The sequence below is a fragment of the Rattus norvegicus genome, chromosome 2 (genome assembly GCF_021556685.1).
Source record: "Rattus norvegicus strain SHRSP/BbbUtx chromosome 2, alternate assembly SHRSP_T2T, whole genome shotgun sequence".
Taxonomy (NCBI): domain Eukaryota; kingdom Metazoa; phylum Chordata; class Mammalia; order Rodentia; family Muridae; genus Rattus; species Rattus norvegicus.
In genome coordinates, this window is record NC_141535.1 from 176671476 (window position 1) to 176698058 (window position 26583).

A 26583-nucleotide genomic window follows, 5' to 3' on the forward strand; every position below is an offset into this window, starting at 1 on the left:
CACTGAGCAGAATCTATATCTGTCACGAAATTCCAGTGCTAGCAGCTCATTTTTGCTCCTAACAATGTATTAGCAATAATTTATTAACGATCATTAAACCTAATCATGTGATCCAGAGCCTTGAGTCAGACCGTTGACTCAGGATTGATGGGGGGGGGGTGAGGGTGGGGTGGGGAGGAAGGAGGCAGGTGAGAACATGGACTGGTCCTGCTAGGCTTCCTAGAAGATAAGGTAGGGGCTTGGGAGCCTGTCCGATCATGGAAACATGCCCGAGAAACTAGGCTTGCACTAGTGTGTGTGTGTATGTGTGTGTGTGTGTGTGTGTGTGTGTGTGTGTGTATTCATTCATTGCTCCATCATCCTCCATAGCAATCTTGTGCAAGAGTGAATGTTATCATCAGGTAGATGAGGGTGTGGTTTGTAGTTCACCTCTCAGTTGTCACAGCAGCCTGCAGAGGGGAGGGCTCTGAGCTCATTTGGTGGGAACTCTGTCATGCTCTCTGGCATGGAGATTTGGTGCTCACTGTTCAGGAGAAGTGCTTTGGAAGCACGCTTGGTGTGCACGGGGTAGTGTATGCTCATACCTGTACACATGCGTGGCCACACATATGCATCTCTGTGTGTGCCTGGATCTCCTAGCATTTCCATACTCACCTAGGGAAGACACTAGACAGAAGCCTGAGGATGGTGGGAACTGGGAAGTCGACAGTCGACGTCTCCCCCTTAAGACCCCAGGTATGCTTAGAGGAATTTCATAACACTCTCTATAGGCTGTCACAATTAAAAATGGAAATGAATTCATCTCTGGCCTTGTCCCCTTGGAGCTTCTTCTGCACACAGTGAGAGCCTAATAAATACTTTATGAGGAGAGTCTGAACCAGGGAAGCCAGCAGCTGTTTTCAGCTCTGACTCTCAGAGACCCATGGGGCAGGTCAGACATGGAGTCACTGGGATCTCCAGTCTTCCTTACAGAGCCTGAGGTGACTCCAGGCCCAGCTGTTCCGGAAGAGGCTGGATCCAGGTTACTTCACACATCCTGCTTTGGGGAAGTTAGCTCTTCCTTGACGGATTCTCTTTGGCTCTTTCCCATCCATCATGTGAATACTAGCTACTGAAGGACCACTGTGTGTTGATCAGAATGGGGGGAAAGCATCTGGGCAGCGGCAGAGGAGCAGTGGGCTCTGATTGGTCTCTGTTCAAATCCCAGTGCCTTTAATTATAAGTGGAGTGGCAAGAGCTATATTTCTCATCTGCCTGTGAGTGGGCTTCTTTTCTTTTCTCTTTCCTCCTTTTATTTCTTTTTTAGGACGATGACGTCATTCAAAGAGTTGATGTGACGATTGGAAATAACAGAGGCTCCTGTACACAGCGCAGGTGCTCTGACAGTGGTAGGTGAGCTTCTCCCTGGCAGGAGGAGTAGATCCCTTCCGCTTCTGGCGGTCCACATTCAACATTTCCCGGTGTGAATTTTCTTTGTAAAATGCGAGCTCAGTCCCTATTCCCTTGGGCTTTGGAAGGTGTACCTGGAATGCAATGCGTGAAACAACCTGCACAGACACTGGCCATTAATCAACGTTTGTCCTCCGTTCCCGGTTCCCCCAGCATGGTGACAGCTTCCCCTTCAGGATGCTCTCAATCCCTTCCTTCCACCGCCCCAGCGCCAACGTTCATCCCGGATTGCTGTGGGCATCAGTTATCCTGACCATACCTCCAAGAGGAAAGAAGGCAGCTGCTCAGCTCGGGGGCGGAGTGTGGAAGGGTCGGAGTGGTAGTGGTCTTGGAGCAAAAACTACAGTTCCCAGTCCTCGTTGCGCTGCCTCCCGGCGAGGAGCGAAGGATGGCAGGCCCCTTCTTTGAGGCGGAGCCTGATTGGGAGGCGGAGTTAGGAGGGGGTTGGAGAGTTAAGCTAAGCCAATGAAACTGCTGGCTAATAAGTGGGCTTGGCTTGCCATATAACAGTGTCAGGAGGAGGAGAGCGAAGCGATTGAGCCAGCGAGGAGTGAAGCTGAGTCTGCCTCATACACTCCTAGAGGACCGCCTTCAGAATAGAGTTCTTTTCGCCCCTTCCTCCTTCTCCCAGCTCCTCTCCTGGCTTTTCTATCCGCCCAATACAATGCACACTCGAGTGGCAGCCCCAGAGAACTGAAGCAAACCAAAGAGAGAGGACTGGAGCCAAGACACTTCTGGTGGGGAAGCTTGGATGCCTGGCTTTCTTTGAGGTCATCTTTGGAACGAGGGTGGCTTTGGGGTGGAGGGTCGTGCTGCAGGGAACCCAGCCAGGCCCCAAGATGGACACTTCTGGGCACTTCCATGACTCGGGGGTGGGGGATCTGGATGAAGACCCCAAGTGTCCCTGTCCATCTTCTGGGGACGAGCAACAGCAGCAACAGCAACCGCCACCACCGTCAGCGCCACCAGCAGTCCCCCAGCAGCCTCCGGGACCCTTGCTGCAGCCTCAGCCTCCGCAGCTTCAGCAGCAGCAGCAGCAGCAGCAGCAGCAGCAGCAGCAGCAGCAGCAGCAGGCTCCACTGCACCCCCTGCCTCAGCTTGCCCAACTCCAGAGCCAGCTTGTCCATCCTGGTCTGTTGCACTCTTCTCCCACGGCTTTCAGGGCTCCCAATTCAGCCAACTCCACCGCCATCCTCCACCCTTCCTCCAGGCAAGGCAGCCAGCTAAATCTCAATGACCACTTGCTTGGCCACTCTCCAAGTTCCACAGCCACAAGTGGGCCTGGTGGAGGCAGCCGGCACCGGCAGGCCAGCCCCCTGGTGCACCGGCGGGACAGCAATCCCTTCACGGAGATAGCTATGAGCTCCTGCAAATACAGCGGTGGGGTCATGAAGCCCCTCAGCCGCCTCAGCGCCTCTCGGAGAAACCTTATCGAGGCCGAGCCTGAGGGCCAACCCCTCCAGCTCTTCAGTCCCAGCAACCCCCCAGAGATTATCATCTCCTCCAGGGAGGATAACCATGCCCACCAGACTCTGCTCCATCACCCCAACGCTACCCACAACCACCAGCATGCCGGCACCACTGCTGGCAGCACCACCTTCCCCAAAGCCAACAAGCGGAAAAACCAAAACATTGGCTATAAGCTGGGGCACAGGAGGGCCCTGTTTGAAAAGAGAAAGCGACTGAGTGACTATGCTCTGATTTTTGGGATGTTTGGAATTGTTGTTATGGTGATAGAGACCGAACTGTCTTGGGGTTTGTACTCAAAGGTAGGGACGACTGTGGTTTCTCTTTATACATTCAACAAAAGGAGTATGTAGAGGAGAAAGAGAGAGAGAGAGAGAGAGAGAGAGAGAGAGAGAGAGAGAGAGAGAGAGAGATATGTATTTCCTTTGCTTAGTTACATGGAACATCCTAACTTCTCATGGTTTTCTTCCTTGGTCCTGTGAGAATTCCTTTCTTGCTTCCCTTTGTGGGGACATCCCCATGCACTGTGTCTAATTTGCAGACTCTGCGTTAGGGAGGATTAAAGAATCCCTTCTGAGAAATCGCTCTTTTCCTCCAGGCTCACTCGTACTAAAGCATAACCCAGCAGCTTAACGCACCAATTAATTACACTCTGCCTTGATGTGTTTGCCAGTTCCTGCTACTTCCCTCCTCGTCTCCCCTCCCTGCTCCACTCCATTTTCCCCAGGATAAAAAAGAAATAAATGTCTGGTTGGGGGTGGGGATCCTGTACCATTCTCCAGCCCCCCCTCAAGTTTCTATTTCCCTTTTCTTCCCAGAGAGACTCCAGGGTAAAATACAGATGCTCCCAGGTCTCTCCCAAGGGCACCGGGTTAAAAATATAGGTGGAGGGAGTCAGCAGTGCTTTCCCTCAGGAAAGAGGACTCAGAATAAACCTGCTGCTGTCTTGTAAACATGGCCTGATAAAAATGGCTACAGGTGTTACCCAGGCAGAGCAGATGGGCACCGCCTTGGCATCGCACGGGGAGCGCTTCTCCTTAGGATGGGATGACAGGGCTTCCCCAGCGGGTCGCGGGAGTCGGCACCCCAGCTCAGCCTTGGTTCTTTCCTCCCACCCCAACTCCTTCTTGGGATAAATAAAGATGAGTGTACATGTGTGCACGCTGGATGGAGAACGGCGGGCACCAGGCACTGTCTTGGGGGGTGAGGGGAGCTCCATTTGCTCTGTCCTTTCAGTCGGAGGAGAGGGCTTCCTTCCCAGAGGGGAAGGAGCTTGAGAAAGGTGGATTTTTGTCAGTGCTGTACTTGCCAGGAAGCTGGATGCTGGAAGGTTTGGAGATGTAGGGAATCGTTGGACAAGCGATTTCCCCTACTATATACCCTTTGGTCCCAGTTTGTTGGTGTTTGCATGTGTATATGTGTACTTGTGTGAGTGTCTTCTTGTTCATTTTGGACAAGGGGTGGCTGGGCTGGCTGGCGGGTAGCTGGGAGGGGCTCAGCTGTTGGAGGTTTCAAATAGAGCCTGTTTCAGGCAGTGCACAGCTGCTGGAGACTGTCACATTCCTTGTGGAGATCTAGTCACAAAAACCTGGGAGGTGCTGATCAGATTTCCCCCATTCCCAGAGTCTTCCTTTAACCTGACATGGGCAGTGCTTCTCGGCAGGCAACCTGCATGGACAGAGCCCAGACTTCCCAGCAGAGAGTCCAGGGACCTGCTGCTTTGCAGGGACTGCCCAAGCCAGAGCACTTGGAAACTGCCTCAGTCTAAATAGCTCCTGGATGAACAGACCTCTCCAGGAGCAGAGTGGGGTTTCCCCTGGAAGCCCAGCTCACTTAGTCATTCCCTGTAATGAGAGCCCGGGAGGCTGCAGGTCCCTCTGTTCTCTGCCTCCCTCAAGCTGCCTCTCTTGCTGTGTGCTTTGCTTAGGAGATGGGCTGGCAACCACCCCCTGGGAATTAGGAATCCTCGTTAGGGGAAATCCGTGGAAGCCCTCATCCCGGAGGTGTGGCATGGCACTAGCATGGTCTCTTCAGTGGTCCCTGTGGTCGCTCTTAAGGAACTGGCTTTTCTAGCACTCAGTGGCTCTGTCCAGCTCTGAATGTGGGATCCTTGATCATTTCTCTGAATGTGCTGGGGGAGGGGGATCACCGGGCAGGGATGACTATCTCCTCTGATGGAGTACTCATGGGAAGAGGCTTTCCCCGGAAGGGAGGCTGTAAGTGTGACTGGGTGAGATCACCCAAGGTGTGTGCTTTCTCTTCTCCCAAGCCGTTGATTCTCTGGTGGTGATGGTACTAAGGGACAGTGGCCAGGAAGCTCCCGCTTGCCTCAGTTTGTGAGGTGACCACTTCCGGTGTACCTTGGGGATGGGATTGGAACAACAAAATGTTTAGTGAGACAAATGTCCCTATCTACCATGGAGGCAAACAGGATCATGTCAAAGAATAGGACCAAATCTGGAGTTTCAGCTCTGCCACGGTTGACTGTGTGATTCTTGGATGTTGTGATACTCTGCAAAGCTGTCTCCAGCGTTCAGGTGGGGAGACTAAGTCAGATGAGGTCAAGGCCCTCTAGAGTGCCTGCTCATTTAAGAGGGGTCTGCTGTGGCTGTTTGTAATGACAGAGGAGGGAGATCTTCTTCCTCTGTATTCTAACATTGGCTCTGAAATGGATGGAAAGGGAGGCTTAGGGATGGAAGAGGAAAGTTCCACAAGGAATCTGTGTCTGATTGGAGACTGTCTTTAAACACCAGGCACCAGTTAGGGAAAGGTGTCAGCTCCCCAGCCTTGGGGGTGCAGAGAAATGGGCTCTGTGAGGACATGTTCCTTTTGCTCTGAGTGATTGATGGCCTGCAACCCTGGGCCTTAGCTAACTCTGAATGAAGTTCTCTGCTTTATCTCAGGAGGCTGTACCCTGTCTGTCCACCTACCCTTGGCGGGGGGAGTCAATCATCATGGGAGAAAAGCAACATGGCAGATACCCAAAGCATGCTCAAAGTTGTTGCAAAAGGGAGCCAGTGAGAGGGGTTGAGAAATGGGGACAAAGTGCTTCTCCCCTCCCACCCTCACAGGCTGTAGGGGATGATACTGGAAGGGAGGAAGTTCCACTGAGAAAGGTGGTGGAAGCCTGGCGGGGGGGTGGGGGCGTTTTGGACCCCTAAAAGTGCTAGGCTGTCTCTGAGCTGAATGGGGGGTCCTAGTTTGTTCCCTCTCCCTTTCTCCCTCTCTTGCTCCTCCCGTTCTTCCTTCTCCTACTCATCCTCCCCCACCTTCATCATCTTTAGTAGGTGGGTTTCCTCTTTGGAAACTTAGACAACAGGAGAGGGCTGAGTCTCAAGATCCTGTTTGGAAGTCTTGCGGATCCCGTCTCTGCCAATGAGACTCCCTCTAATTGTTAGAGTCTAACAGGATTACGGCCACGGGAATTTAGGTTTTGTTTGTTTTTGCTTACTGTTTACTTTCTTATGGAGCTGGTTTGCCCCATGTAGACCCTTTACCTTAAGCTGTTAGTAATTCTCTCCTAGATCCAGAAGAGTTACAGGTAACCTGACCTGCTTGCTCCTCTTTAACACCCTGACAGGACATCAGGCCTCCTCGGCCTGTGGCTGCTTCCCCAGGCTGGGCAGCAGGGTAGCTGCCTGCTTTCACAGATTTTGTACAGTCTCCATAGCTTCTCCACTGCTGGCTCAGAGACCTGCCTCAGCCTTACCTCTGGCCCCTGGTCCCTCCTGTCTACCCAATCAGACTTTTTGTCCTGTTCCTTTCTGATACCCCAGCTTGGCCTGTGTCTAGAATGAAGCAGTCAAAGATACAAGGTCCCTCTCTGCTCACCCGGGCACATTCTACTCTCGTCCTGTTACTATTCCTTCTTCAGACCACCGAGTGGGCTGACACCCTGAGCTGGTTCTACTGAGCAGCTAAAGGAGGTAACTACTGCATGCTCTTCAGAGAATGGTGGCTTCTAGGCCTGGCCCGATTTCTTGCTTATCTCTTTGCTGGCCTCAGAGATATCAGAAAGCCCCTCTAGTCTTCGGCAGGAATGACAGGTAGTATTCTAGGCTTTTATTGGTCTTTGTAGGGTGTGTGTGGGGAGGTGGTAGCCACAGCTTCATACCGTAGGTAAACATTCCGAGCGTGTCTCCCGCACCCAAGACGCACCTCAGTCCTTCCTGATCCTCTGCCTTCCTGGGACGGAGGCCCTAGTTGCAGAAGGACATAGTGGTAGCCAGGGTACATAGGATGAAGGACCCTTCTTGTCCTCTTTGGGCCCAAGTGCCTCCTGAGGCCAGGTTATTGATTGCCAGAGCATGTATTTCTGGAGGATTTTGGGGGGCACCAGTAACTGTGATTTCAGGTATGCTGGGGAGGTAGAAATAGGTCGGACTCTTGTGTGGACCCCCTGCAGGATGCCCTTTGGGGATATGAAGATAGAAGAGTCCATAAAGCACTTTGCTGCAGGACCATGAGAGCCAGCAGTCAAGGGCCTCAGGTCTGCGTTTTCATTGTCAGACTGACCATGCCCGCCCAGAGGAAGACGAGCAGATCTGACTGTGAAACAGCCACAACCCTGCCCCCATGGTGACCATTTATTTATATTCTGTGTGGACAGTGAGCAAATGAGTCAGATCTTCGTAACCTATAGGATTACCAGTAACTTGTCACCTACTTTCCTTCCCACGTCACCCACTGTTTATAACTATCCTGGGGACAGACTCCACAGGGCTTCCAGACTTCCCTTCCCCACAGGCAGTGCTGGGCACTGGGACAATGGCTGGGCATTTGTCTTCTGAATAAGCTAATTAGAAAGCTACTCCATGGCCTTTGATTCCCTTATTTAGCTTCCAGGAAGGAGGATGTATGAGGTCATCCTCAAAAGATCCCCTTAAGAAAAATTAGGCAGAGAAAAACAGAACAAAATTGGAGTAACCTGTGTTGTGACTCAGGCTCTGATGCAAATGTAAAATCAGAGCAGAGAGCTCCAGTTCCATGCCAGTTACTTATGAAGCACACCGGGGTGTGTGTGTGTGTGTGTGTGTGTGTGTGTGTGTGTGTGTGTGTGTGTGTGTGTGTGTGTGTGTTGTGAGGGTCGGCGGTGGTACTGTACTGACACACTATCTCTTTCCTTTGGGCCATGACAGGACCACTAGAGCATTCAATGGTAGTTGTTTTTCTCTCAAAACCCCAAAGGGAGAGCGAGAAAGAAGAAAGCCACCAGTTCCTCTTTAAATAACGAGGGTTGGTAATTCTAAGACTGCTTGCTCTCAGGAGCCGTGGGGAGGAAAACTCGAGTGCCTTTTCTTGTGTGGAAAGTCCGGAGGAGGCTAATGGGTTTTCAAGGCCCCTCCCCTTGTCATTCCACCCCCAGGTGCTCAGGAGGCAGGGGAGAGGCTGGGGGCAGGGACCACACTGTTTCTTTCTGCCCCACACTGCTCCTGCGGGAAGTGCTGCTGAGTGACAGGTGAGGGAAGGCAAGGACCTTTTTCTTAAGAACTGGATGACTTTACACCCGAGTCCCAGAGGTGGGTGGTGCTGGAGGCATGCACCTATGCAGATGAAATCACTCACTAAGCGAACTCTGCCGGTGGGCGTGGTACTGAGATAAGAATCCTGCCCTTTTGACTCTAAGTTTCTGTGCCTGCTGCTGGATGCTTGCTTAGATTTAGTGTGTGTGTGTGTGTGTGTGTGTGTGTGTGTGTGTGTGTGTGTGTGTGTGTGTTTCCATTTTGGAGTTTCAATGCAGAACCTTGCATCTATTAGGTAAACAGTCCTCTGAGCTATCTCCCCAGCCCAGATTGTTTATATTCTGTTTTGGTTTTGTCCTTTTAGATCACTTACATTCTCTCCGTATGTGTTTGTTGTATTATGTGTTCATGTGCATATAACATGTGTACCTGTGGAAGTCAGAGGTCAGTGTCTGGTGTCCTTAATTTTTGTGACAGGGTCTCTCACTGAACCCAGAGCTCACTGACTGAGCTAGCGTAGCTGACTTATGAGCTCAAGGGCTCCCGTCTCTGCTCTCACCCTATCCCATCTACCCCTGTATCCTAGTTTTTATATGGATACTAGGGATTGACCCTTATGCTTCCACGGATGGTGTTTTGCTGACTGAACCATCCTCCTGGCCCCCAGCACCCTTAGCCCCTGATATATTCTTAGAAGAAACAGACCAAGGCCAGAGATGCAAAAGGCTGGGACCGAAGAAGCTTGGCCAAGACATAGGCAGAACTTGATTGGAATGGGAGCTGTTGGTGCACGAACCCGGACTAAAGGTTCTGTAGGGCAACCAGCTCCCCAGCGGTAGGCAGCCTGTTCAGTGAGGTTGTGGGTAGGCTCATGGTGGGTCCTTGAGATGTTTTCTCTATGGGGGTGTGGACATCCGCTAGCAGGATAACCCTGGATAAATTGTGAAGAAGTAGTTGTGGAGATTACAGGGAAAGTGAGCTTGCTTTGTACAGGCTTGATGCAGGTACCTACCACAGCACCATCGCCCCACCCCAAGCGACTGCACCCCCTTCCCCCCATGAACTAGCTGGCTTACCATGTTCCCGCCTGCCTGGATCTTCTTTTAGTTTTCTCCTTTCTTTCCAATGCTAGCTGCTGAGGTGGTAACGGGGAGTTGGGGCTCTGCATCGTGTATCTCACAGGCACAGCTTAACTGCTGCTCCACACGGTCCCCACAGTGGCTCAGGACCATTATAACCAACCACACTTTCCAGCTGAGAAAATCGAGACATCAGACCCCCTTCTTAGATGGCTCTAGAATGAAGCGCAGAGCTGAGGTGCATTACTAGTTCTTTCTTTCTTTCTTTCTTTCTTTCTTTCTTTCTTTCTTTCTTTCTTTCTTTCTTTCTTTCTCTCCAAACCAGAAAGTTGGGAACTGAGTGAGGAAATCTCTGAGGGGTTTCTCCATTGCTGTTCTAGACTCCTGCTTTCTTGAGTCTCCCTACTCTGTGCCTTTGTTTAGAACTATCAGCAGAGCTGGTGCTGAAGAGGGTTTGCCTCTGCCTGTCAGGAGCCCCAAGGAGGTGCTGGTTCTTGGTACTTCTTGGGATTGTTCTTAACTCACTTTAACCTAAGAGCTGAACTCCTCCTCTGCCTCCAGAGCATGTCCCCCACAAGGACTGGCTGAGCCACTGTCCTCAAAGCCATGTTCTCTAGGGGTATCCTGCGAGCAGTCAGCCAGCCAGACAACATCGATCCAGGTTGGGCGGTTTATGGTATTGGTGCTTAGAAACACTACGAGGGAGAGGAACCTGGGCTGGATGTGCTGGAGGCTCTCTGTAGAAGGTGGGGTAGTTATTGAAGGATCAGATGAACCATTGTGGAAAGAGAGACACATTTTTGAGTGTGAGAACTGTAGGATCAGGGGATGGGGGATAAAGTGTGTGGGAAATATAATCTATGCAGGTATCTTGAAGATGCCCCCGGGATGTGCACGCACGGGCAGATGGGAGAAAGAGGATTGTGAGAGTTTATTGGGGGCTGTGCTTCATCCTGAGAGGTTCTGAGCAGGGATCAAAACACTCCTGCCCGGGATGTGGGCACAATTACTGACTTAATAGTGAGTTGCCAGGAACTCTAAAGATCCAGTGCTCTTTTCCCCTCAAATATGATCTTACCAGTTATGGACGGCCTGGTATGGTAGCTAAGGGATCGGCATCTAAGTCTATATCTTAAGTCTGACATACCAGTGAATTTGATGAAGCCTGTTTTTGCAGATGGGAATAGGGATCTCCAAACCCTCCTTAGATCATGGGACTCGATGCCTTTCCTGCAATATAACACCCAGAATCCTTCCCTGTACCGTAGCATGCAGCAGCCCTCTTTGAAGCACAGAATACAGCACTCAAGACGTCTGTCTGTACTGTAGCACCCAGCACTTTCTCTCCCTCTAGCCTAGTGTCCTGTAGTACAGCACAGACCTGGGCATGCATTGAACCTCAGCAGCTACCAGATGTTGCTTTTATTAGAGGATGCCACTTGGAGGACCAAGCCTGGAGGGCCACAAGTACACGTGTCCCCATGCATGTTTTCCAGGTGGTTGTGGAGAAGAGAAGGTGGGCTTCAGGTTAGGAGAAAGGACTCTAGAAGAGTTGAACATATGACCTTGCCCTCATTCTCGAGAAAAAATGGGCAGGCCACCCAGTATTAAAGCTGATAGGTCTCAGTGCGTAATGAGAGGGAGGGCCATTCTTGGGAGGGCGGGACTGTCATGGTGGCTTGGCCTGGTCTTCTGGAGTCTCGTATCATGAGTATACTCAGGGTTGGCAGTCTGTGGCTTGGGCATAGCTAATTGGGTGTAGGCATTCAAATTGGACAGGTGGAGAGAGCACAAAAATAGACCCATGGGGCCAGGCCAGAGGCTGAGAGGAAGGTCAGGGGGACACATGATGATCAAGCAGAATGAGACTGAGAGCTTGGGGCTGTAGGGAAGGAACCAGCCCAGAGACTGGCCTGAGACAGATCCAGGCAAGTACAGACTGCTACATCTTGCCGAAGGTTCCATCAAGAGCACACAGTTTCGCTTCAAGACCTGAGACAGGGATACTTTGTATAACTTCTGCCTCTTTTACCCTGCTTAACACTAAGGCCATGTTCCCAGCCAGGCACCAGGGGGCACCAATAGTAATTGGGTAGAGGAAGCTATGCCAGGGAACCTGGGCTTGCCCGTGAGGAAGCCATTCCTCCCATCCCAAGGCCCAATTACATGCTGCTCGAATTGTATTCTGAACAGCACCTTGGTGATTCGGGCAGATGATGTGTGAAACAATATGCAAATTAGCATCTGTTAGTGTGGAGCTGGCTCGCTGGGCATTTTTCTTAAAGGACAAGAAGGTCTCTCAGTGTCTACTGAGCATGAACATTGGCTTAAATGAAGCTTGTGGCAAGCTTGTTGCTGAGTGGGCTGGTGCTTGCACCTTGGAGCTGTGGGTTCTGAGTTCTGAGATTCCCATCCAGCATGTTGAAGGCTAGGTATTTGGTGTTTGGCCTGGAGCAGTCGGTAACAATGAGCACCTTGCACAGAGGGTCACCCAGCAAAGAGGGAGGAGGCTGTAAGATCAGCTGATCTCCAGAGCCCCTTTCTAGTGGGGGGGGGGGCTTGGAACTGGAGAAGGCTGTGGGGGAGTTCGGCAGAGCCAGGACTGCTCTGGGTCCTAACCATGGCCTACCCTTCCTGCTGAGTCACCCTAAGAGCCATGACTCAACCTCTCTGAGCTTCAGTTTTCCCATTTGTAAGCGGGAATATTGACATTCGTTGGCCCAGAGAGACTCACACGTGGTAACAGTTGAGTAAGTGGCCAGCACAGTGGCTGGCTGACACCTCTCCCAGGCTGGCGGTTCCTCCTCACACCTTTGCCTGAGCTGCCACCTGCCCACATTCCAGTGAGGTTCTACCAGGGTTGGTTTTTTTTTTTTTTTTTTTTTTTTCCTGGGCCTTCTCTCCTTTGTGAGGTTTCTGATGTTAACAGATTGGGGCTTAGCCATTTTTTTTTCCTCTTCTGACTTCCAGTGTGTGAGATGTTAGCTTTTCACACAGCTCCTGCACATGGAGCCATCTGGAGCCGCTGACAAAGGTGCTGAACCTTCTCAGGTTGAGAGTGTAACAGTGCTGTCATGGTTCGGGCCACTGTGTTTGCAGGGGCTCAGTCCTGGAGGCCATTGGGAAGAGGACCCTAACAGGCCTTCTCTGGGGGGCAGCTGGGGGCATTTCTGCCTTAGGTAGCCTCATACCTGCCTGGAATGGCCAAGCTCAAACAACCTGGGTGGACGTGACTCCTGCACAGGGCCCACTTCGGTGAGGAAGACAGGGCAGAGACCTGGAGACCAGTTCAGGACTCCAAGGTCCAGAGAGGTTGTTTTTCAAGAGGCCTGGCATTGTAAGAAGCAGGGATGCAGCAGGAATCCAGGGCTTCTGGGCTTCTGTCCTTTCCTTCTTACCTTTCTCTCACACTTCTTCAAGCACTCTAGGTTCCTGGAGTGGAAGGATCTGTGTCCCTGAGGACTAGAGCCAGCTCTGGGGTCTCTCCTTACTCAGCACCCAGCAGACTGCTCTCTGCCATCTCATCTATCTATCTATCTATCTATCTATCTATCTATCTATCTATCTATCTATCTATCTATCTATCCACCCACCGACCCACCCGTCCATTCATCCATCTTGGAATTGAATGAATGAATTAGTGGGGGGAATTGAACTCAGGACCTCTGGAAGAGCAGCCAGTGCCCTTAACTGCTAAGCCATCTCTAGTGCCCCCATTTCTTCTTAAAAGTGTTTATGCTATCACTGCAGCCTGGGAGCAGGGACTGACTGTTGAGCTGGCTGGTTTTGCACAGCGGAAGGTGGGATTTTTTAAAATTTATTATTTTTTTCCTTTTCTATTTTTCGGAGCTGTGGACAGCTTGCTAGGCAAGCGCTCTACCACTGAGCTAAATCCCCAGCCCCTAAAATTTATTTTTTAATGCTTATTTTATGATTTATTTTTATTTTATTTTGTATGCAATGGTGTTTTGCCTGCATGTATATCTGTGTGAGGGTGTCAGATCCATTGGGACTGGAGTCACAGACAGTTGTGAGCTGCCATGTGGGTACTGGGAATTGAGCCCCTATTCTCTAGAAGAGCAGCCACTGCTTCCAACCACTGAGCCATCTCTCCAGCCATGGAAGGTGGGAGCTTTCATTCTTCTTGTTGAGGGTAGTGGTGGGGACTAGAAGTGGGTTAAGCTGAGAGTGTAAATCAGTGGTCTGTTGTTTACCTAACATATTCAAGGCACTGGGTTTCCTGTCCAGGATGGCAGGGAGAAAGTGGCAAGCAAGCTGGACAGGCATGGCCTTTTATGGGCTCTTGTTCATGGCACTGGTGACTTCGATGTCTGTCCTGAAAGCCCGTGACTTTTGTTGGCCCATGGTTCCCACTCCTCCTTGGTCCAGACTGTTGTCAAGGATCCTGAGATCCCCTAGGGTGAAACGGATGGAGTGGGGAGCCAGACTTAGATGTAGGCTGAGTCTGGAGGGTTTCATCACAGGCAGATGACATCATAGACAATATGTCTGTCCCAGCAGCTTGGGAGAGTATGCCACAGTCTTAAAGCAGATGCTTCCTTTCCCTTCCTTGAAAACAACAGCAGAGCCAGCAGGATAAAGCAGGCTCAGAGGGTAAGGCTGCTCTCTGCCAAGTCTGACTGTCTGAGTTCAAACCCCAGGGGGTGGAGAGAGAGAGGACTAGCTTCTGTAAGGTGTCCTCTGACCTCCACCTGCTCGTCCCCAAATAAGTAAATGTAATGACTAAGTGGCCAAGTGGATATGGGTATCTAATTCAGTGATGAAATTCCTCATTAACGCCTTGCTACAGCATATGCGGTGGACATCAATAGCCCCATTTTAGAGATGCTGGTCTGGAGCCTCAGAGAAGGGATATGTGTACTGCCCAGCTAGGAGCATCAGAGCTGGGACCTGAGCCCAGGGCAGAGTGGCTGACACCTTCCTGCGCAGCAGACAGGCGGCAGCAGGCTGGCTCCTGGGTTTTCTTTTCTTTTTTCTTTTCTTTTCCTGCACAGCAGTAAGGCAGCAGCAGGATGGCTCTTGGGTTTTCTTTCCTTGCCTTGCCTTGCCTTTCCTTTCCTTCTTTCCTTCCTTAGCTGGTTTTTTTTTTTTTTTTTTTTTTTTTTCAGAGCTGGGGACCGAACCCAGGGCCTTGTGCTTGTTAGGTAAGCGCTCTACCACTGAGCTAAATCCCCAACCCTTCCTTAGCTGTTTTTACTTTAGACAGAGTTTCTTTGTGTAGCCATAGTTGTCCTGGAACTTGCTCTGCAGACTAGGCTGGCCTTAAACTCGGATCTGTCTGCCTCGGCCTCCCGAGTACTGCAGTACGACCCAAGGGTGTGCTCTTTTACACCGAAAGCCCTCTTCAGTCTTCCAGAGCCTCACCTTGCTCCCTGTCCCCTTATTTTACTTCATCCTGGCCCAGTCACCTGGCCCAATGCCTTGGGATGTGCGGAGGGATGGCAGGGTGCTGTCAGTTTAATGTACAGACTTGCGGGAGCTCCAGGAGCCAGCCACAGGGAAGGATGGGCCTGCATACCCTTTGAGTTTCTGTCCTGGCTCTGTGGCTCTGTGAGCCTCAGTCTCTAGGTTTGCAAATGGAGACAATGATGTTTCCTCCCTGGAGAGTGTGTGTTGTGCTGGAGACAAGATGAAGAGAAGGCTTTGGGAAGAGCTTGATGAGTGTTAAATATTACATCGATAATGTTTTCACCAAATCAACGTCCAAATCTGGCTTCCTTGTTCCCTCACCTGAGGGCTAGAATGGGTTCCACTCCTTGCCTCCTCCGGGCAGAGTCATCTGGGCCCTAGGTGCCTATCCTGCTATCCTGCCACTGGTCTCCTGCAGACTGTCCAGGTCTCAGCCCCACTCTGTCACTTGCTAGCTTTAGGAAGTTGCTCTAACATATCGATTCGCAATGTCCTCGGTGATTCACGGCAACCTGGAGGTCAGGCTTCTGTGGGAAATGTCGGGGTGCTGTCAGTAAGCTTGTGACATGGCTTTTGCCATACACTGGACACTCAGTGAGGGTCAGCTGAGATTGCGGGCAGCTGGTGGGAACCTCTCTGGCTTGGGCAAACTTGGTGGCTGGCTGTTTTCTTCGTCATCTGGAGAATGGAGCAGGGAGCTGGAGGAGTGACCAACTTGGGCTGGTGACCACATGGAACTAGGGAGTGAACAGGAGAAAATGGCGGTGCTCTGGTGACAGGGTACTGCCCGTCGGTGTGTGCAGGGTCTACTGAAGGGTGGGCTGGAGGGTTATCTTCAGGTCCCACGTGTGAAGGTAATACAACTAAGTGGATTTCCTCACTGTCAGGAGATGGCTGAGAGACAGGCCCTTTGGCCAGCTGCCCTCCTGGCTGCCTCCTCCCTGCAGGCCAGCCCTTGGCATGAGGCCTGTTTGTCTCCTGAACCCTCTGAGCAGCAGGGATTTAATTACTATAATGTAAGGAGCTGTGGCCCGAGGCCTTCTGGCAGAGGGGAAGCAGATTTGTCTTCTCACTGGGAGAATAAAAACTGACGGGCAGGGAGAAAAATGACTGCCCCCAACCCCTCAGAGTTTTGAAGGCTGTTGAGCTGATGGGGAGCTTTTTGGGGATAAGGAGAGAGGGGTAGGTTGCAGTGGGGCGGGGCAGGTACAGGATACCCGGTTCAATTCAGAGCCTTTGCTACTCAATTTTGCCTTCTGTGAATAATTCAGCTAAGCTGCCATGTTTCCCCTGTGACTGGGCAACAGTACCATCAAGTACCTACTATGTGCAAGATATAGGCCTTGAGAAACTGCCTGTCTAGGTAGGAAAGCAGGTACTTTTACCCAGCTAACAGATGGCTAGTGGCCACCTGTGAGGGGCCAGTCAATTATTCTACTCACAACACAGTAGGAAAAACCACGGTAGGCCAGAGTTTTGCCCTTGGGGACGCACATTTCCATAGCTGAACCCAACAGTAAAGGATACCAGCTAATTATATATTATGTTTGAAGTACTATGAAGGAAAAGAAAGCTGGGATAGGAGGGCACGGCATTCCAAGGGGAAGCTAGTCATCTTAAATAAGTGTTCAGAGGAGGCCTTGCTGAGAAGGTGACATTTGGTGAAGGTCTGAGGTTGGTGAGCAAGCCAGGTGTCTTTGGTGATGGAGGTGGGGACTTGCCACTTGAAGGCCTGGATCAGGTTTATGTGTGCCATGGTCTGGATAGTTCTGCCCAGTACACGTAGAACACATGGTCCTTTCATGCTTCCCAGTAGTCATATATTTTTAAAAGTAGGACATATGAAATGTGTTAACATTGTCGTTTCACGTGATGAAGCAAGATATTACAATTTCAATGCGTAAGCAATGTAAACCTTTGCCATGAGAAATTTTCCATCCTGTCTGCTGTGCTTTGTCTGGGGTCTGTCTGATGGCTCATCTCAACCAGATCTAAATCTTCACTGGAAACACTTACCCTGTTTTAGAGTCCATAAAATTTATAGTTAAATAAACACCCACGTCGTTGCAGGCATACTTTAGAGTTTTCTAATAAATTAATGGTGAACCATTTTAGAATTTATGGTTATTTATTTTGGTAGTAGGGGTTGAGCCTTGGGCTTCACATGTGCTAGGAACATGCTATACTACTGAGCTATGTCTCCCACTCCCGGGTATGTCATTATTCAGATGAATAATTAATAACAACATGTACATGTACATGTAAGTTCTTCACACTGACCACGTCAGTGAGGCTTGGTGGAACTTGTGAGTGGGGAGCCCCTCTGCCTGGCTGAGCAGTAGGGAACATGGGTGACAGGAGGGGGCTGAACCCAGCCAGGAGGCAGGACTTGGAGCACGCTGTGAAGAATTTGCCCTTTACCCTGGTGAGGTGGCATTAGGTGAGGGCTCTGAGCAGAGGCCTACAGGATGGCTTTAGTTTTAGAGTTAGGCCCAGACAGGGAAGCCCCATGTGAGGTTTGGGGACACTTCAGGTGAGGCCGATAGTGATGGAGACTCAGAAGTCGCAGCCAGATGATGAAAGTGGTTGGTCCTTGCAGTGTTTGGAAGGATAGGTAGGCTTCTGGTGAGGCTCGTGAGGTGGGGGTGTGTCGGGCAAGGGGCCTAGGGCAGCCCTAGAGACTGGGTGTGAGGTGCCCAAGAAATTGGGAGATTTGTGAGACCCATACTTGGGCTATAGAAGGTTCCTGCCAGCCTCTTTCCATGAGGACAGTTTGGGACAAGGTTGGCATCCTTTAAAACAAAACCAAGGGGTGGGCAAGACAGCTGAGCAGGGTAAGGGTTCTTGTGGCTAAGCCTGTCAACTGGAACCCACTCCCTGGAACCCACATGGTGGGAGGGGAGAAGGGATTTAAGAAGGGGCTGGGGAGAGAGGTGAATGGGGAAAGCTCTTGTAGTACATGTGAGAGGACTCAAGTTTGAATCCCCCCAAAACTTTGAACCCATATGAAAATGGGCGCACAGAGGTGTGTGGGCTTCTGAGTGAGGTGAGAGGCAGAGACTCCCTGGACACGCACAGGCCAACTAGCCTGGCATATGCAGTTGCAAAGAGATTCTGTTCAAAGGTGGAAGGTGAAGAGCAGCGGGGAAGGGCCACGCCCAAGGACCACACCCATGCCGTGCCCCCATCCCCCATCCAAGACAAAATGACACGCACAGAACCCAAGTCAAGTAAATTGTCCTTAAAGTGTGATTGATGTTTAGTTCCCAAAGGTCACAGGAAGCTAATAGGGTCTTTCTGGGTCAGTCCCCATTTGAAGTTCAAATCTCCCTGTTCTGGGCTGACCCCAGAACGCTTTGATGGGTGGGTCAGAAGTGACCAGAGATTCCCTTGGTATGTCTAGATATGACAGAAATAAGATGCACCCCATGGATTCCTAGTGTTCTAACACTTTCAGCTCTGTAGACAGTGTGTGTGAGTGAGTGTGTGTGTGTGTGTGTGTGTGTGTGTGTGTGTGTGTGTGTGAGCTTGAAAAGATAGCTCAGAGGTGAGGCCTAGGTGTTGGAAGGCCAGTCTCCTGCTCACCAGCCAAACTGCCATGTTCAAAGCCTATTGGCTCTCCCAGGGCTCTCTGGGACCACTAAGCCATGCCACTATGACTTTGTGAGTGGGGAAAGAGCAGGGATGGATTTAGATGTCTTCTTGAGATCTCTTGGTATCTGATGGTTGGCCTTTGGCTCAGAGGGTGAGGGTCTGAGGCTTTGGGACCTGTGGGCCAGCTCCCCTCACTGGTCAGTCAGATATGCTGGGTGTGGGCCTTCTGATCCATTCAGGGTCGGACCCTGCGACTAGCTGACCATATGACTTTAGTAACTCAATCTTCGGCTGTATTTGCCCATCAGTGGTGCAGGCGAGGGTGATGTGAGTGGATGATGGCGATCTCAGGTGTACCTCACACAAGCTTCTCTGGCCTTTGGTTGTCTGGGGCCTGGATGTTGATGAGGAACACAAGGCAGGAGAAGGCAGTGATGGAGGAGACAGTGATGGCATCTATCTGGCCTGTGAGCCAAGGCTTTCCACCCGAGCTGCTTCTGCTCTCAGAAGACATGTAGCAGGGCCTGGAGACACACTTGGTCATCACAACCAAGGGGAGGATTTGACAGACACCTAATGGGCAGGGGCCAGGAATACCAAAGCGAGGAGGCATTGTCTGGCTCCAAACGGCAGAGGTTGAAGAAGCCTGAATAAATGGCTCGTTACAAGGACAAACGGAAGGATGGAGCTGTCATCCTAACTGCAGCATGACACTACTCTTCTCTGGGAGGCTGGACTAGGTGGGACTCAAAACTTCAATTTTATTTTGAGGGTCTCACTATGTAGGCCCCTGCTGGTCTAGAATTTGTTAGATAAACCAGGCTGACCTCAAACCCACAGAGATCCACTTGCCTCTGCCTCTTGAGTGCTGGGATTCAAGGATCTCGAATTTAAAATCAAGATCACATTTAACTTCATGTTCAAGTTCACGCCCCTCCAGAGTTCTTTCTTTGTTTCAATCTCTGTGTCTTCACATCCTTAACCTTGGAGGCTTTGTCTGTAGACAGGGCCGAGGTGTGAGTCACATCAGAGTCTGTGAGCCTGGAGAAGGAGAGACTTAGGGGCTTTTCCAGAGGCCTCCAAGGGACCACTCTATCTGGGTCTTTTTATTTAAATGTGTATTGGTGTTTTGCTTGCATATGTGCCTGTGTGAGGTTGTCAAATCTCCTGGAACTGGAGTCACAGTTGGGAGCTGCCATGTAGGTGCTGGGAATTGAACCCAGGTCTTCTGGAAGAGCAGCCAATGCTCTTAAGCCCCGAGCCATCTCCGCAGCCCCTCATCTTAGTCTTTGTTGTTGTTCTGAGAACGAGTAGAGGTGAAGTCTCCACTTTTAAGAAAGATGGACTTTTCAGGGCTTACTTCTCTGTGAGTGAGAGACTCAGCTGGTTTAGTGGCAGATTTCCCAGCATGGGGAGAAACAGTTGGTGTACCAGGCTGGGTCAAGCTAGAAGCCATTTGAGGTTGTATGGGTCACTGCTCTCTAGGTCTACCTTGGGAAGCAAGTACTTGTGCTGAGTTGCAGCCCAGCCCCTGGGGAAGACAGATTGAGGATCTGTGTGTGGACTTCCTACCGGGAGGACTCTCGCTGATGCTTGCTTGCTCTTTGCTTGGTGCTGACTCTGGTGCTGTTAGGGAACACCGAGATGGATAGCATCTGGTTAAGGGGTGTGCAGGCTTCAGTAGCTTGGAGGCATGCAGACTGCTGTGGGTACCACACTGGCCCCTCCTCCTCAAGGGTGTGCTGTGAATCTGAGTGTCTGACTTCTCAGATATGTGGGGCTTTGAGTCTGGCTTTCAGGGCTCATGAGGCAGAATTGGGAGAGTGTTCTGAGCTCAAAGTGACAGTGGTGGGGTGGAGTCGGGTGGGGTTGGTGGGCTCCAAAAAAGAGAGTGGCAGGTGTTCTTAGGGAGGAAAAAAAAGGCAGGTTTCCCTGGGAGAGATAAAGAACAGACTAGAACGGGACAGGAGTTCCCCATTCACTGGGTCTTTGTATACCAGACGAGGGCTTTGCATGATTGTTGAAAGGCAAGGGAAACATGGCAGTGGTGTGATTGAGCTTTGGCACAGAGAAGAGTAGTAGGAAGAAGCTGGCAGCATGAAGTGAGGGCTTGAACCAAGCTAGAGACAGTGGAAGGAAAAGGTGGGAACCGACAAGAAAGCACAGGCAGGGTGTCCTCCTTCCGGCCTGGGATTACGGAAGCTGCATGTGAGGGTTGATACAAATACCGAGGCCTGAGTACCTCCCTCCTTTGATTAAAATTCAACCCTTCTTCGGAGGATAGACAGCAGTGAGCAGCCAGGCAGCCTGCTGTCCCCGAGAGTGTAATGGCAGAGTGCCCATACCAGCCAGCACCAACTGGCACCAACACCCTGGCTGGGGGCTTTCCTTCTGGAACCCATCAGCCCTGGCCTCCAGCCAGACCTGATAGAGTTGGATACACCCTCTTCCTGCATGTTTTCAAAGATATGGTTGGGGTAGGGACAGCATGCAGAGCCAGCCCCTGTAGGCTTCATGTAGCAGCCGGGGTATTGTGCAGAGGAGAAGTGGGTAACTGTCAGGGTGCTCTGGGCCTCAGTTTCTGGGAATTTTCAGTGAGTGTATTGGTGCTTAACCCATGCAGTGATTGTAAGAGAGGATTCAAGAACACAGCCTTCGGAAGGGTCTTAGCTCAGCAGCAGTCCCTCTCTTTATTGACAGGAAGTGGTGATGGACTGAACGGGGTGGGAAGGAGCGGTGAGTGATGGTTACCACTGAAGGAGATAAACTAGGCAAAGTGGGATTGGCAGTCCTTATAGGCCGTGGCTCTGCTGGGCTGGAGGAACGCAGGAGGCTGTGGAAGCCTGGGGTCATCCCACCTCGTGACTCACAGATGATTTCTATTATCTAACTCAGGACCATCTTTTCAAAACATCAGCGTCCCTACCGGTCACCTCGGTGCGGTGACCAGAGAGGAGGTCAGTGTGGTCAGCCAATCAGCTTAGCCTCTGGTCTTGTCTGTGTTACTGGAGATTTTCCTGGGCCCACAGTTCCTTCCTCCATCATGATGTCCCTCAGAGGCTAGATAGGTCTCTTTCCAGGGCTGTAGTTGGGGCCTGGCCCAGTTCAGGCTCCAGGAAGGAGTCCTGCCTGGACCGGGATGTGTGTACTGATGTTCACTGTCCTCTGCCCTCTGTGTGTGTGAGCTGGACAGACATGAAAGATCCCTGAGGGGCAGGGCCCTGCATAGTGCAGGATGGTGATGCTGCTTTCTGGAGCCCCCAAGAAGATTCCAGGAGATCAACGATGTGCTGACACCAACACACAGAGGCTGCTCGCAGGTGTAAGGGAACAAGCTGAGGTAGGCATGGGATAGCAGAGGTGGGTGAGTATGAGGCAGGCCTAAGGGGAGGCCCACGGTAGAGAATCTGAAGAGGGGCTGGGCAGACCTGGACCAGCCACGTGAGAGCAGAAAGACTGGTCTCCGGTGTCTTAACTGGCCACCCGAATGTGCAGTGGAGGTGACAGGTGCTGGGCCTGGGGATGCTCCAATGCCTCCATCACAGCCAGCGATAAGGTGTACTTGTGTCGACAGCCCCAGTGACTTGCAGACTAATCAGCGTCCATTCCTCCTTCAGTGGGTACAGTAGTCCCCACAGGGCAGTCCCCAGTGCCCGGGTTACCTCCAACAGTGACAAGGGAAGTAGGGCTCTATTGGCTGCTGTATTTATTTCCCACATGACTATGGCTGCTTCTCCTGGATTTGATCTAACCTTGAGGAAACTAGTCATAGTCACCTAAGAGCAATGGTGGACTGAGGAGTGTGACAGATTTGTCTATTCCAGGGTCCATGAGGGGTCATGTTGTCTGCTGAGATACGAGACATGAATAAAGCCAACAGAAAGTTGGTTTACTTTGCACTTGTGAACAAGGTTGGTGATACCCTTCTCTTCTTTGGTGGTGGTGGGGTGTAGATGCTCCCCCAGACTAGAACGTGCCTGACCTTCCAGCCCAGGGTCAATATGGCTGCAATCAAGACTATTCTTGAGTTGTGGTCCAGGAGGTTCTGGGTGACTTGAAAGATGAACCCTCCCAGGACGGCTTAGATGTGGGAGCCAGGTGACCAAGAGAGGGTACAAGGTCTCCGTGAGATAAAGGTAGAGGAATGGGTGAGCAGAGGAAGGAAGTGCAGACTGCAGCCAGAGGCTCAAGCCAGGAGAGGCACTGGCTGCACCTTTGGGTTAGGCAGACGGAGCACGTCTTATCTATGTCATGGGGACTGGTTAAAAGCCAGCGCTGATGGATTCCAGAAGACTTTCTAGAGCTAGTGGACAGCTTTGTCTTCCAACTAGGAAGAAAAGGAGCCAAGACTTTCTTCTGGGCTTGAGGGATTGTAGAGCACTGGGGAAAGGCAAGGTCTAAATTTTCCTGCCCTGAATAACACGGGTGTCCTTGAGGACCACTGTGAGCACTTTAGGGTCGTCCTGCAGTTATTCAAACAAGGTCTCTTAGAGGACAAGGCTGTGTGTGTGTGTGTGTGTGTGTTGGGGATAGTGTTTGCTCCTCTTCTGGATGAACCCTTTGGAGGGCCTTGTTCCAGAATACTCAGGCCAGAATCCATTTTGGAAATGTGTCTCTGTTGCAACTGAATTGGTTAAGGGGGCTCCTGGTCCCGTGTGGTAGGGCCCCTGCAGTGACAGCAAAGATTTTCTTGGTTCATGTGATCCAAAGGCAGGTATGTCCCATTCCTTCAGAACCCATTTGGAACTGGTCAGCAGACAAAGATGTGTATGGGACTTCTGATGATGAGAACCAGGCTGGGCATAGCCTCTAAGTTCTCCTCAGAAATGTATGGCATTTGGCACCATGTTGGCTGGGTACTGAAGAGTTGACAGGATGTAGAGTAGGCACAGCAAAGACCGTTTATCTGGGCGTTAATTCTGAATGGTTGGAACCAGTTGCCAGAAGAGCTGTGATGAGAAGGATGGTGAGGTGCTATCTGAGCTCAGTGAGAAAAGTGCTATGATTGATTGATGATGTCTGTCATGGCAAGCAGTGATGGAAGGAAGAGGGAATTTTCTCTCACGGGTATTGTAGAAGGAATACAGAGATCCTAGACTGAGTGCTGGTGAATAACTCATATGTCTTTGCATCCCAGTTTCCTTGTCCCTAAAATGGGAGTTTTAAAAGGTTATTGTGTATTGAGTAAGATAACGGAATTAAACATTTTATGCAAGGGAAAGGCACGGAGTGTGGATGTCATTGTTTTGGACTCACTCAGGAGCTCAAAGTGACTTCATAGCTGTAGTGCAGGCTCTCCTTTTTCTGCTCGCTGGGGGAACTACAGGCCAGTGTGTAAGACAGTTGACTGGCATGACCTTTGACCAGGCCTGTGCCAGGCATCTGGGACCATGATACATTCTTGACTGAAGTGTCAAAGAAGTGTTTGCTGACTGGTAGTCACTTCATTTCTGTCAATGATTCCCCAAATGAAGATTTAAACACTGTTTCTGTGTATAATGAGAAAAGGCCAGAAATCTCTCTCTAGAACTTTTGTCTTTGATTCTCCATTAAAGGTAGCAAAATTGCTTTATAAAGTCTGAGAGCCTGACAGGATCAAGTATTAACAATGCATACACTATGCAAATCTGGGCGTAGTTGCTAATTTGCATAATAGATGGGCTGAAGGAGGCCTGGGAAGGGGAAAGGGAAGGAGTGAGGGTACTTGCCCAGATCTGTGTATATTAGTGTTCCCCATTCACCCCACAGGGTGAGTTTCCCTCTTCCCATGCTCCTACTTGGCCCTGAGGTTACTATCTGTATTTCCCTGCTAGCCACCTGCCTGTTCTGTGGTTACTCTTACCTGCCAGTCACCCAGGTAGGCACAGAGAGCCTTGTGCTTGCTTCTTGAGCCTGCCTGAGGCACTGGACTTTGTTAAGTGACATCTCGAATTTTATGTAAGTCTTGCCACTAGGTGACTCTTGGACTCTATGAAGCAGAGGTGGGAAGGTATCTTGGGGGAACATACCTCCTGATTCATCTGCATTCTCCCTGGACATATCTGACAGTTGTTTTGAAAGGTTTTTATGCTCTGGCTATGGGGGTTTTCAAAGTTCTGTTTCTCTACCCTACTTCCCAAACCTTTTTAAGTTCTCCTCTGTCCTATACTCTTAGGGACTGAGACTCAAACCCAGGGTCTTCTGTGTGCTAGGCAAACTGAGCCCCAACATTAGCACCCACCTTCCCCCTGAATTTGACAAGAGCTGAAATTGAGATCAAGGGTATTTGAGGTCAGAACCCAATGGCTACACCCCGGAGGCCTAGGGATTTGGAGGGTTCAGGTTTAAGGGGTGCTGGGAACCATCTATGTAAGTCAAACAGGTATGGGGAGCAGCTGGGCAGCTGGCTTCTCTGGATGGTGCAGTGGGTGTGTTCTGTGCCGTAGATTGAGATTAGAGCCCTGCCCCCTCTAGCGGAGGGGGCTGTCTGCAAACAGTCTAGAGCTTAGTGTGGTCAAACCTGCTCAAACTTCCCAGTATTAGGGCTCATTCGAGGCCCTAAGACCCTGAAGATAAAAAAGAACTTCCAGCTTTCCTGGCTGAGTTCCTACTGAGAGTCCTGGTATTTCATGAAGTCACTAAGCTTATGGTCCCCATTTCATAGCAGAGTATGGTGAGGCTTGGTCTCATGGCCAGTGGGGGCCCAGGAGATCTTGTGGAGATCTAAGAGAGATCTTGTGACACCCCCCAACCCCCAAGGCCTACTCTCTTGAGACTGGAGTCTGACCCGGACCTCTGGTGACTGAGGTATGAACAGAGGATCTGTGTAGTGTGATAGAAACAAAGAGAGGGACTAAAACCAGAAACAGAAGAGTCAGGAACATGAAGGACACAGAGAGGGCCCTGAATGAGCCATGTCAGGAGTTTGAGTTGGCCTAGTCTTGGGGAAATGGAAGCAGTTACTGGTGAGGGTGAGGTGGGCTGGTACCAGAGGGCGAGGGAAAGTGGGTAGGGACTTTGAGCAGGATAATTCCAGAGATGGACAGACCCTTTCTTCCAGGAGAGGTAAACCTGGTATATTGGCCCTTGTCCTGCTCACAGGGCCATGGCTGGGGCAATGAGACTCCTCCCATTGGCCTGTTTGTTCAGCTGGTGCACCGGCATCTCCTGCCTGGGGTTGGGCACATCTGAACCCTTTCACTCTGGAATGAGGCTACAGCTCTTTCCATACTCTCTCACACCCAAGCACAGAACCCATAAGAGCGGTGGAAGACGGTGCCGGAAGGAATCTCATGGGCCGAAGGGGAATTTGAGGCCCAGAGAGGGGAAAGTGACTGTCTTTGTGTCTGTAGCCAATGGAGCAACAATTCTAGTTCACAGGTTACAGGAGTCTCTCCTCACTTGCTCCATGTTGGGCTTGCATCATTGCCTGCTGGGAAAACGTGTGCTCTTGGGTGTATTTTCTTTACACCTGGTCATCCTCTTGGGTTAGGCGGGACTTTGTTCTGGAAAGCGCTCACATGGTATCGCCAGCTAATGGGACAGAATCTACTAATCTTACAACTGCCTAGTGGGGCTGTGCACATGCACACAGTCTGCTCTCTCAGCTCTGCACAGACCCTTGTGTTCACCCTCGGTGTTCAGGCTTCTGACCTTGGAGGGGCTCTGGTTAATGTGGGTGGTAGACAGTGGGGAGCAGTGCCTGTGGTGCAGATCTGAGAGGCTGAAAGTGATGACCGTTTATAGACTGTGGGACTTTAGGTGGGCAATTTAGCCTGTTCATTTTCTCATGGATAAATAGAGGATAGTAACACATTCTTTGGGGGTACAGCAGCCCTGTTACATTTTAGTTTTTCTGAGACAGGGTCTTTGCAGTCTTGGCTGGCTTCAAACTCTCTATGTAGACCAGGCTGGCCATGCATTCACAAAGATCCTCCTGCCTCTGCCTGCCAAGTGCTGGGATTAAAGGCATTTGCTATCTTGTTTGGCCCCTGTTATATTTTGGAATTATCTTGGGATCTTTTTAAAAACCTGATGTAAAGAAAAGAAACAACAGCAGCAGCAGCAGCAATAACAACAACAACAACATCATCCCATGCCTGTCCCAGCTTCCTGCCTTCTGA

The 26583-nt window shown here is 50.8% G+C and overlaps 1 protein-coding gene across 2 annotated transcripts in view; it reads left to right on the forward strand.

Moving 5' to 3' along the window:
- The first annotated feature begins 1993 nt into the window (after nt 1-1993).
- The window catches only part of Kcnn3 (potassium calcium-activated channel subfamily N member 3), a 144443-nt gene continuing 119853 nt past the window's right edge, over nt 1994-26583 (forward strand). Inside the window, 1 exon segment of one of the 2 annotated variants that reach the window (NM_019315.3) lies at nt 1994-3218. In NM_019315.3, coding sequence (NP_062188.3) covers nt 2289-3218 — 930 coding nt within the window. In that variant the 5' untranslated portion in view covers nt 1994-2288. 2 annotated transcript variants of the gene reach the window in all.